We start from the raw sequence: 12790 nt of genomic DNA on the forward strand, positions 1-12790 counted from the left end.
GATCATACAAGATTTATTATCAAAATTACGAGATTAAAAATGTAATCGTATGTATAAATGTATGCATATGTACAGATTACAGATTTTTTTTAATTATTAAGAAGTAGATATGTAACCATATAGCCAGATTTATTAACAGGGTAAATTATATTTTCATGTGAAAAGTCATTTTAGACAGAAATAATAGTTATTGAAATGATTGTCCATGAAGTGTCTGCAGATATTCTCTGGGTATACCAAGACTTTTACACCCCAGAATAACAATAACAATCTTTTTTTTTCCCCCAGCTCAATAACAACCACGAGGAACTTCTACTACATAAGAAAAACCCTAACTAAAAGGTCACTAATATCCCAAACTTCCTGACAAAGACTCAGGACATGACCTCAAAACTTGGACAAACAACTCAGCAGCTGAACATGTGAGTACAGATGAAGCTCATGACATTTTCATGTGATACTAAACTGACACCTAGTAGGACGTCTGGTGCTTTTTTCTTGCTTCGCTATGGGGAAGTAAAAGGTCAGAGGTCGTCCACATAACAGCTAACCCAAGTCCTGCTGATTTGGTTCAAATATTCTTGCCCAATTTACCGTTTGCACAGCATGACACCCCTGATAGTCATGCTTTCTCTTAGAAATCACATGCACTGTTTATACTTTCAAATTCACAAGTCACTTGTCCTTCTTAGCCACACCCTTATCTAGAGGCTACCTGAGTCACGATTAAGCACAATGTGAGAGGACAGTGATACCGATACTAGTCAAAAGAGTAGTCATAAGAGGAGGAAAGGGCTGGGTGGTTTTTATCATTACAATGAAAAACTGTCCAAGAGGTTCATCAGCAGTGCAGGAGATTCTCCCGCTGGTTGTGTTAATTCCCGGAGTTTGGCATAACAAGTACTTTCCCCATCTTCACGTGACACATTTAATAGCAGCTTGAGTAACAAAAGCATGTGGGTGTTCACACATACTACATTTCAAGTGTTTTTGTAACCAGCCACTTCAGGTTGACTTTCCAGATGCCAACTTGCAAGCTAATAACGACACAATGTTTAATAATCTAAATTACTTTTATTAATTTAAGTTAGGTAGAGACACTAAACATTGGAACCACATTTGCTCAGAAAATTACAAAAAAAGAGGCTTATGTCATACTGTCAAAATAAAAAAAATGGCAAAAATTAAGAGGTAGAGAATTTAGGCTCATCACTGTGACTGGACGAATGACGCCTGTTGGAATGTAGTTGAAATTCATAAACTCTTGCCGTCCCGAAAAAAAAAAAAAAGTATATAAAATATTCATACATCAAATATAATGGAGACAGTCAGTTTGGGATACCGGGGTACTCACAACATTACAACATTTACATTTCACTTTAACTGGACAAGGTGAACAATGGGCAGGAGTTAAAGTGTTACTTTGGAATCAATGGAGCACTAGTGTCTTTTAATGCATTTCCCTCAACCAAACATCAGTGTTGGGACAGCGGTTCACCTACATTGGGTCTTTTTTTTTTTTTTCTTTTCAAACAAATAATATTGATAACAGATAAATTTACAATATAAACACTGCAGATCTGGAAAATCAAAATGCAATTTCTACTCCGTTTCTCCCAAAGCAGTACATTCTCAATGTGTCACACATCCTAGCTAAACCAAGGACATCGACTCACTCTGTAACTTTCATTCCAGAGTTCAGTCAATAGAGATGTTGAAATGACGGGACCGTTAAACGGATGAGAACTCATTACTCCGGATGCTCCTAGAAAGATTTCATCCGCCTCAATCTGGCCTTCAGAAGTCCCATCGGGAATGTGTAGACTTCATGATAAACATATATACGCTACATGTCTGTAAATTAAGTATGTAACAACAGAATATGGTCAACTTTGAATGTTACTTTTTTTGTATGGCACAAGCTGAACGTAAAGAGCCTCTGCATGGGGAGACGAAGGGGAAATTGAAATGCTGAGTTGGACCTCCCTACAAAGAGAATGCTGGCAGTGTAGAGAAGAAAAATCAGAAATTACAGTGCATGTCTACAAAAATAAAATAAAAGTGAATTTTTTTTACTGTTTGTACAGTAACATACTGTATATTTCCACAATGACACTAGATAAGGCTGGTGACTACATTAGGTAAATAGTTAATTATTGAAGACCTTTATCTGCATGATTTCAAAACTAGTGACACAGAATATACATGTTGGTTTCTTTCAACTTAAAAAAAAAAAAAAAGACAAAGTCAAATAAATCCTTTGTGTAGTACACAGCTTTCTTTGTCCCAGAGGAACAATATGGTAAACCATTGCATTTGCTCAATGCAAGTGCACCAGTCTAGATTCAGTCTCCTTCCTTCCTTCCGTCTCTCCCCCTATTTCTTCCTCAGTGGTTGTTTCCTCATGCGCTCAGGTTTTATGTGCCTCTGTTCCGGTTACAAACAGCGCCTCCTAGATCCCGTTCTTCGCCTCATTGTTGTTCATGGCCTCCTTTCTCTGGGCAAGGAAGGGGTACATGCACTTATCGGCCCCCAGGAACCGGTACATGCAAACGATGGCCTCAAAGGGCAGGATGCTGCGGAGAGACAGGACGGAGAAGTTTAGTGATACAATACATTTCCCCTGTGTGCCGAGGGACTATGTAGAAACTTAAAGCAAGATATGTTTAAAAGAAAGCAGGGAGAGGATGATGTAAGGAGGCAGCTCACCTTTTCATGAAGTTGACCATATAGACGATGCGAGGCGTGCAGATCATGGGCTGGTCAGTGAGGATGGCCCTCATGGCCTGTTTCACACAGAACTCTGGCTTCAGGGGAGGCAGGAAAGGCTCGATCTCCTTCCTTCATGGAAACAGAAATGACAGATGAGTTAATAATTAGAAACTTTAAATCAATTTGACTTCAAATGGAAAAGATTTTGAAATTTTCTGGGTAAATAACCGATTGAAGAAATTCAGAAACTGACGTGGAAAACATTTAATTTCTTTCGAATAAGCTTGTAAGGCCTTATATTCTTTTAAAATGTGTTTGACGGTTATTTGCCTAAAGCTATAGTGATTGATCATAGTGTTGACAGAGGCCTAAAATTCAGAAAGCTTAGAATCAAATTGACTGAGAATGGATTAAAAAGTGAAATTTGTTGGTGAAAAAATTCAAATACAACCAGAAACTTCAGGGACAATGGATTTTAAAAAGTATTCAGTTTGTAATTAATTTAAAAAGCACATTTTAATTAGTTTTAATTTAGCTAAAAATGACAAAAAGATGCTGCTTAAAAATGTGTTATCTAATAGTTCTTAGTCCACAGCCACAGTGGAGGGACAGTAAAGTTAAGCAAAGAGAGCGTGCCACCTGCTGACTGTAACCATCAAACAAAGTGAGGACTATTACAGCAGCAGGAGGGAGGGGGGCGAGGGGGGGGGGGGGGGGGGGGGGGGTACAGGTGCACCTGTTGGTGAGGTTTCCCCAGGGAAAGTCGCCCCTTTTGTTTAAAGCAGAGCTGACCAACAGCATGAAATTGACTTTGTAATATCTCTTAAAAAAAAAAAAAAAAAAACAAAGTCAGCTGCTGCTTTGAAGTTCAAAAGGTCTTTGTGAGGTCGTTTTAGATGGTGAAAATTAGTGAACAAACTCATCCCAGGTGCAAGAAAGCTTTCAAAAAAAAAAAAAAAAAAAATGAGAACCTCGCACACACTCAGAATAAATAAAAAAAAATAACTGGCCAAGCTTACCTTATCCTGCAGCCTTTGAACATCCCCGTGTCGACCAGGTAAGGGCACACCAGAGTCATGTTGATGCCTTCCTTCTCGGAGGCCTTCAGCTCATGGCTCAGCGACTCGTGGAACCCGATGGCACCGAACTTACTGGCGCAGTAATCCTGTGGGAAATAACGAGAGAACAGGTTAGCCCTGTAAAAGTCTGCACCCAGGGACGGCAGAGAACATTATCAAACATGCCCCGCGGGCTCAGAGGGCTCCCCTTGCTGTTAATGATACAGCCACAAAAACCTGAACGAGCCAGTCCGCCGGCTCTACGGTTTCATTAGCATTCTTCTCCGGTGCATCAGGAGACTATTCGGCTTGAAGGAAAAAAGGTTTTTGATGTGGTTCGCCGGGGAAATAATCTCTCTAATAAAAGAAAATTAAAAAAAACCCTGCTTGTGCAAACACAGATGCATGTTGATAAACACTGGGAGGATAAAGAGATTTGACTGTGCACACATAATAGGCGAGGGGGCTTTTGGATCCCTGAAATTAATGCCTGCGTCTGAAATCACATTTGAGGCATTTCCAGGAAGCACAACAGCTTAACAAAAAACTGACTAAACGTTTAGTGCCTTTGAAGGGGACTTAATCATTATGTTTGAGTGCTTGTGCAACAAAAGCAAAAAGAGCAGCTATGAAAACAAAGACGAATGTAGTAGTAGCAGCCTCTGCAGACAATCTTATTTCAGAAAACACGGCTATCATTTATCGCCCTGGCGTCATATTCAAGTGAACCCCCTTCTATGAAAGCTACCAATTGACTGTCTCTGTAGTTATGGAGATAAACGACTCCACTAAGTATTTTTCTGTGTGTTAAAAATAACAAAAAGAATCTGTACTAGGAGCAAAAAAAATATATATATATCTACACAAGAAGGAAAACCGTATCCATCGAGCGCTGTGTGAGCTGAATACTGAGTGGGCACAGAGTTATTCACAAAGCAGTGATGAAGATGTCTCTGTCCCTTGGGGAGCTGTCAGCTCATTCTGGCCCCGGGGTCAGAGCCCAATAGGGGCCCCAACACCCCCACTGCTGCAGATAGAAGAATCTATAAGAGGCTCCCCAACGCTCATGTGTGTCCCTTAATTTAACGGGTGGAGGGACAACTAGAGAAAGGGGGCCTAACCTCCCCCGGCGCAGTGTGCTTGCTGGCACGCTGGGCATTTTGGAGGAAAAGCACTGGTTTTGGATGGTGGGAACGATGGGGATGTGTAAGTGTTGTTGTGTATGATACTAACCTCCACTCCAGCTGTGCTGAATAAACCCAGGGAGCTGGCAACCGTCACAATGTGACCGTGATTCAGCTCCAGCATCTTGGGGAGAAACGCCTTGGTGGTCTGCGAGGGAGGACAGAAGAGACAGAAGGGCAGAGAAAGAAAAAGAGTAAGGTTAGTTCACTTGTGCAGTTTGTCTGTGCCAAAGCCCTTTGATCCTCTCTGCCTCCCTCTCCCTGTGTTTCTCCTGCTTCTCCATGGTGATGCAGAGAGAGGCGTCTGAATGAGAATTCATAACAGGCGTGATAATAAAGATCAGTCTGAGCACTGAAGGTGGAGCATTTAAAAATAAAAATGTCACTTTTTTTCCCCCTTCTTGGTTAGGTGTGAGTTGGATGCTGAGAGAAGAAAAGAGTTTGGGTTTCCCCTTTTTAAGGCTTTCACTGAACCAAACAGGTATTTGGTGTGCTGCTGCTGTACAATCTGTTCTTTTCCCACACAGATCTGATGCCCGCTGTCCAGCCTGGCTCTAAAGACTTGGTGACAACACCAATCATAGGCCTCCGTTCACTCAACAACAATACAATTCAGCCCCCCGTCTACCCACACAGCCCTGCGCCCCGTCCGAGCAGCAGAACAATCGACAGCAAGATGAGCTCCGAGATGAAAGAGTTTCGCCGGACTGCCACGTGAAACCCTGAGTGACTTCCACCAGCCGGTCCAACGAGAGAGAGAGAGCGAGAGAGAGGGTGAGAATAGGAAACCCCAGTTTAGAGACGAGATTCACAGAAAGGGAAAAAAAAAAAAAAGGAGGGAGGAGTTGATTAAGCGATGGATCCGTTGCTCATTCTGGGCCCCGTCTGCTGACGTTGGACACAGCATGAGCCAATCAGCAGGTGTGACATGTGACGGCAATGATAGGAACTGACCAATCACTCTCCCACTGGGAGGTCTGCAAACAAGCAGCGTGCCTTTTGTTCAGCGCTCCGCTAGATCCATTCAAGTCAGACAGTGCCATGGTGAAGGACAATGCATGAAGGCTCCAACACCCTTTTTTTAAACATCACGGAGGTTGCAGAGAAAACACTGAGGACGAATTAAATCACAACAACAAATGTTCTCAACAGTGCAGCAACAAGTAGTTAAGCAGTGGATTAATCATTTTAACATGTCAATCAATTTTCAGTCCATTTGTGATTTAAATAGGACCAATTTCTATATGACTTTACATTTAGAGCAGGTCTAGACTATACTCTCATTTTAAATGATTATTTAAAATGACAGACTGCTTTGTGAGTCTTTTTTTTTTCTTACTACTTTTGACATTTTTATTCTCTCTGTGGTCCTACCAATGGAAAGTGAGTGTTTCATCAGTTGGAACAGTGTGTAAACCTGGCCAGAGAAATGCTGCCTCCTTTCTAAACATTTACTGCAAGATCCAGAGAGTGCATGGTACCAGGTTGTACAGACCATGAAATCACTGGCAGGGGAGGAGGGGGGGGCTCATTAAAACTGCATCAAGAGATTAACGTCATTGGATCTTCTGACTTCCACTGTAGTGTCATCTCCTCTTCACGTAACATCTGTATTTAGACACGTTCTCTCCTCGTTCAGTGAGATAAGCGAAACTGGAAGCGATAAGTCCGATTTAGGCCGAGAAAGTGACTTCATTGTTTCAAGAGTTATTCTATAACCTGGTACACTAGAACTGATCGGACTCGGCTCCAAACATCTGCACTTTTTCCAGAACATAAATTTTCAAGTTCCTGAAATATTTAACTCATTGGATGATGAGGCCCAAAAGAGGGAACGAGAGAACACAAAGCTCTGGGTAAAAGCTGAGAAAGGCCTCTGCAAGCCAGAATGGCAGCAGATGACGCAGAGAGTTGCGTGCAAATGAAGCATTAACTTCAGATATACCCATACCTGACTTGAGCCAAAGTTTCCCCACTCCCACAGAAACGTTCAGAGAGCGCGGAATGACTTGATCTGGCACAATACTGTACGCCTGGTGCCAAAACTCAGATACAACTGGACAATTTTGCTGAGTGGTGTGAAAGTAACTGGAACTGATGGAGAAAACGCTGGTTCTCTCATCTGGAGGAAGAACTTAAACTTGAAGAAACACCCCATCTCTCTCTCTCTCTCTCCCAGCCTCGCTCGATATCCTGCTTCTCATGGCAGCTCTGGCATGTTGGTATGACCCCCGCTGACCTCTCAGACACAAAATGTGTGAAGGCAACCAGGGGCTCGTGTCCTACATCAGAGTGGCCGTAATTGGGTCTCAACGCTTCCTTGTTCCACTAAATTACCCACTGACACAGTCGGGCCTCCTTGGCCTATGTGGGGGTGCTTTGCCCACTGCGCCCCCTAATTGGTGCGTGCCCCCAGGAGCATTTAAGCCACACAAAGCTTCTTGCAGCTGGGGTGTCAGGATGCATTAGTGCAATGGGAATATGAACAAAATATTGGCCTTTGCGTCGGACCAGATGGCCATTTAATTGGGCTGACTTCTCCCCGGACAAGAGAAAAAACGCCAGAGCTCGAGAGCTCGTCTGATCCTACAACAGAACATGGAATTTGAGTGGGCTGGGTTTACTGGACATCAAGGGTGATGGATGGAGATTGGTCATGTTGTGGTGGTCCGTAAGCCTCTGCTACAGTTGACTAAACCTCAACCCCCCCCCCCCCCCCCCCTGCTGCTTGAACAACTGGAATCCAATTTACCTGGAAAGGAACAACATCAATAATCCAGGAAGGAAGTATAGTCGATGTACTACACACCTCCACTTTTTAAAGGACTGTTCTGGAAATAGATCGCCTTAAAGCTATCAAATCTATGTATGAATGCAGTAACAGTACTGTAATGTCAGGGTCAGGGATCACAAGATAGAATTGGTCCAAAATGCTACTCTGTAAAAATGATCCAAATTTACGTGTTAACTTTTTGATGTTCCTCCGCTCCCCATTCTAAGAATTTAAAACCATCACCAACTGAAACAAAAACCAACCATTTTCATTAACAAGTTGGTCCCTTTTCGAGGGAAAAAGCCAGCCTTGTTTGATTCAAGCGTCTCAAAACATTAGGAGTCAATGCTGCTCCTCGTCACATTAAAGTAAACTGAATGTTTTCAACCATTTTTCAGTTTAGTCCAATCATTCAAAGACTCGAGTTCGGCCCCCTAAAAAATAACAATGGGCATTCTATTCTAGAAAACATTCTGTAGAGTAATAGATCATGATATAAGATGATAGTGTTTGCCCTGAACCACCCCTTTGGGATATGAACAGGTACCTGGTCAGAGAGCGACCAAAGATGGCTTGATCCAATCAGGGGTACAGGTGCACCAGGCCTGAGGAGGGGCCCATAAAAACCAGTCAAGTAGGACCCTTCTGCCTGGCTGGCTCCTTTCTCTGGCTACAGCAGGAATGCCGCCTGTGGAACTTGGCTCCTGTCGCCTGGCATCTTGTCAGGCTGATCCACAGACAAGAAAGCAATTGTCACATAAAGTGGGTCAGCAGCAGCAGCAGCAGCTCACCATTACCCTCTCGCCTTCGCCTGTGGATGGGCCGACACTGCCTTCCTTCCTCTGCTCTTTTCCCGCCATGTCTCTGTCATGTAATTGGACCAGCGCGGTTGGATTTCAGCAAGAGGCTGCGGAAATGCTGCTTATCGTCCGTGAGCCACCTGTTGGATAACCAGCTCAAGATGCTGCGGATGACTTCCTTTCATGTCATTCCACTAGACAAACACTAATCCTCAAAACGCAAACTCTGGGGACATTTCCTGAAAAGGCTGCACACTCCCCATCCCGGAATGACTCAAAACTGAGACTCAGACCTCACAAATCTGCAGCTGGACTAATCAAAGCATCATCAAACAAATTAAAAGCTCCGATCCCCTGCCTCAGAAAAAAATAATAAAAAAGGAGCAAGGGACTGAATCATAGCTGCTTGTGCACGTGTGTGTGTGTGTGTGGCAGAGCCAGATGAACAACCTCCGTGACTGCCATGCAGCTGCACCCACTGCCTCCAAATCAGGTTGGGAGGGGTCAGAGGGGCCTGAGGAAGGAGGACCGAAAGAGTGTGGGCTCAGACAGACACACTCACTTAAATAACCATTTCCTTGTAATGCCTCCATCATTGTCTTAGTCTCACAACAGTTTCCAACAGTTGTTACACTCTGTGGTGCATTCTCAAATATTGGGATTAGCTTTAAAGCTGTTGTCAAGATGATTTATATTGTCTAGCTTGGATAGATGCAGGGTTGCTGATTTTTGTTGGGGGGGAGTGACATTAAATCTTTCATGCCTCCCTGCATGGCCAGTCGTTATGATGTTCTGCCACTTCAAAAAAAATGTTCATCATTAAGTTTTTTTAAGAATTCTCATCACTTCTTTTGTTAGAAAAAAGAACGTTGGAGTAAGCACACCTATTTTCTTTAAAAAAAAAAAAATAATTAAATGGCAAAGGCTGAGGGAGTCTTATTTTGAATTTTGTTAGGATTAAAGAACATCTACCAAAATAAATGAAGGTATTACTTGAGTCATAAACCACAATTGGGCCATTAAATACATGCTGCTGTTCCAAATGGACGAAAACAAAAGTGAGCGTAATGTAGCACCTGCATGCAGTGCCTAACCGTACTGTGTTTGTGGAAGAGAGGAAAGTGGACAGATCCCTGTTAATCTAAGCTCTATTCATCTAGCTTGTGTCTTTTAATGAACCACATCCTCCATTCTGCCTGTCGCCATTCATTAAGTCCCTCTTTCATCTGCCCTCCCACCCCCTCCTAAAGAAAACCACCCTCTCCACAGAGTACGAGTGAACACAAACACAGACCCCTATTAAAAATCCTAAATCAGCCACCCAACCACTGGATCCCTGACTCCAAATCCCGGATGTAGAAGATCGTGGAGATAGCCAGCGGCGAGACACATGAATGGAGAGTCATTAAAAAGGAGGGAAAAACACAACCTGTCTCACAGACAACACAAGAGATTTGCATGCTCAATTAGGTAGCTTTACAATCAGTGGTCTCATGGGAATGCAGGTTTCATGTTTAAAAAGAAAAAGAGAGCCTGTGGCAAAACTCAAAAACGAGCATCAGCCGCTTCACTGGACACAATATATTGAGACAAACAGTCAATTCAAATGGCATCCTCAGCCCTTACATTTACACTGCATTCAGCCTTTAAACCAATTTGTAAACCATCACTGTGATTGTCCCTTAGTGGTGGTTGTAGCCCAGTATTTAAATCAATTATCACTATTGCTTTAGTTCACATGGGAGGAGAGGGGCTTCAACAGCAAATAGCTCCAAGTCCTGTCATTAAGATCGCTCTTCTTAGTGGAATGGAAAGCTGCTGCAACCACCGTCTCTCCATGCATCCAAACACACACACACACGAAGCTTTTATAGCACCTGGCCAGTTCAAAATGCAGCTCATGTTTATCCAGTGCACCGTATTCCCTCCATCAATCTCACGTGGCCTTTCAGATAACTATTCACAGAAGAAAAAGGAGCCAGAGGAAGAAAAAAAAAATGTGATATACAACAAATAACTTCCTGCCAACAAAATATGGCAAGCTGATTTGAGACAGATCCAACCCCTGTATATACAGAACCTCCTGCTCACATCACGATAAGTCAAGATTTGATCAGATATGCGAGGCGGCGTAGGAGAGAAGAAGAAAGGGCTGACATACCGAAAAGGATCATCACAGACTCAGGCTGCCAAAGAGCAAAGACTAAAAGAAAAAAGCCAAACCTGTGACTTTCCTCTGACAGAATTAAAACACAATAGTGTTGGAATCTGAACATTAATGGGAAGTATTTAGGATCAGACTTTTTTTTTTTTTAACCCTGCATTCTGACACACCTTGGATTTTTTGAGTTTGGCATACAGAAGGAGATGATTACGAATAGGCATGCGAGACAGACTGGAAACATTCCTGAGAATCTAGCTTCACTGTAAACACATTGATAACACTGTGCTCATGGAAACTGATGCAGATGTAATCCATCATATACTGCAAGTCCTAACATCCACTTACAACCTAAAATTACTCTAGTAATCACTTGATTATTTTCTGGTGCATAAACTCACCCAAAAGTGTGCATGGCAGTTCACTACCATGGTGCGCTCGATCAGCTCATCGGGGCACTCCAGGAGGTGATGGCCGGAGACAACACCGGCGTTGTTGATAAGTATGTCCACATCTCCCACCTCTCGACGCACCTTCTCAGCTGTGGAATACACACTCTCCCGCTTGCCCACATCACACACATAAGTGTAGACCTGTGGCTGGAAAGGAGGGACCTCCTCTACACCTCCAACAGGTCCTGTAAGGGAGAAAACAGCGATCATGTGTAAAAAAAAAAAAAAAAAAAAAAAGTTTGATCAGCAGGTGGTTACACACTGTGCCAGTCTGCATGGGTAAAAAAAACTATGCAGGGATTTTCATGCATGATAAAGAGGTCTTAATGTTGCACACAAGAGCCAACCAAAACATGCTTTTATAAGTGTAAATCTGAGATTGTGTGCAGAGAAGCACGTGAGACATTGCAGCCATTTCTAAGTAGCTCTGTGAACATGCAAACCGTCGCTAACATCCTTGAAAAGGTGCAGAATAACTCTTTCAATGCGGTTTTGCTCACCGTGCGTATAACACAGATGACATCCTGACTGCTGCGAAGAAAGCATTCTTACCGTCTTTGGTAATGGGAGTGTCCAGTTCGTGGTAAATCTGCCGCACCATCTCCGCCGTTTCCTCGTTGCTTTGGCTGTTTATGTCCCATAACACCAGTATCGCTCGTCGCCGGGCGAACTCCTTGGCGAAGAGCCGCCCGAGGCCGCTTCCAGCCCCGGTGATCACGCACACCTGTCCCGCCACGCTCTTCTCCTTCGGCCGCACGACCCACTTGGCCCCGGCGGTGACAACAGCCCAGAGCACCTTCAGGATGACCACGAAGAACTCCGCGATAATTATCATCATCTTGGCCGAGCTTTTTAATCTGTCAAAAATAAAGTAAGCGTCTCCGTCTTTTTTTTTTTTTTTAACCTGTTTGCAGCGCAAAGGTGGACAGATCAGGTCACACGGATCAACTTGGCTCACAGTGCACGCAAGAGACTCTAACAAAGCTCATATAAACACACAAAAAAAAAAAAAAAATATCGAAAAGAGCGCATAAACAGCTGATTGAAGAGTAAACAGAGAGTTCAGATGCTGCTCAGTCAGAGTCCAGTTGCATTGAGTTATGATGAGCAGCTACTACAGACTATGCCTCATACTTCCTCTGCTGCTCCAGCGCTCTTCTCATCCTCAATCGCGTCTCTCTCCCTATTTATTCAGTCCACCCATGAGCGCTGGACCCAATAGGACGGAGACATGAGCGCCTGTCAGAATAAAGCGCTTAGTCCGTACTCACACACAACACACACACACGCACACGCGCACACACGCACGCGCGCGCACACACACACACACTTGAAGGTGATGTAACCGAAATGTTTTTACCTAACACCAATCTGTTGAGATTTTCCCCCAGAATTCAACATCTCATTTGATGACCACAGCATAGGATTTCATACTATTTAAAAGCAACGACTGTCTATTCCTGTGTTTTATTATTTATTTTATCACTTTTTAAATTTTTATTTTTATTTTTTATTTTTTATTAACCACTCATTGTAACGAGAAAATAAGACTGACTGACTTTCTATTGGTCTTAATTCCTTCAATAAATGATTTTGTTTAAATCATAATCCTTCATTATAAATTGGGTTGGGATGATTTTATGAACACTG

The 12790-nt window shown here is 43.0% G+C and overlaps 1 protein-coding gene across 1 annotated transcript; it reads right to left on the minus strand.

The window, feature by feature from the left end:
• Window positions 1-1054: 1054 nt before the first annotated feature.
• Window positions 1055-12323, minus strand: rdh10a (retinol dehydrogenase 10a). The gene is made up of 6 exons (XM_061064293.1): window positions 11693-12323; window positions 11090-11325; window positions 5004-5102; window positions 3732-3877; window positions 2710-2841; window positions 1055-2576 (listed from the first exon to the last, which is right to left on the minus strand). The coding sequence occupies exons 1-6, from the start codon at window positions 11976-11978 to the stop codon at window positions 2453-2455; spliced, it is 1023 nt and encodes a 340-aa protein (XP_060920276.1). The 5' UTR covers window positions 11979-12323; the 3' UTR covers window positions 1055-2452.
• Window positions 12324-12790: the final 467 nt, after the last annotated feature.

Source organism: Labrus mixtus, chromosome 19, assembly GCF_963584025.1.
Source record: "Labrus mixtus chromosome 19, fLabMix1.1, whole genome shotgun sequence".
Lineage (NCBI taxonomy): Eukaryota > Metazoa > Chordata > Actinopteri > Labriformes > Labridae > Labrus > Labrus mixtus.

Excerpts from the sequence above, each read along its gene's own strand:
- rdh10a (XM_061064293.1), bottom strand. The coding sequence starts at position 11,978 with ATGATGATAATTATCGCGGAGTTCTTCGTGGTCATCCTGAAGGTGCTC. Across the intron at positions 5,103-11,089 it reads ACTGCCATGCACACTTTTGG|ACCACCAAGGCGTTTCTCCC; the intron begins GTGAGTTTATGC and ends CCTCCCTCGCAG. Across the intron at positions 2,842-3,731 it reads TTCAAAGGCTGCAGGATAAG|GAAGGAGATCGAGCCTTTCC; the intron begins GTAAGCTTGGCC and ends GTTTCCATGAAG.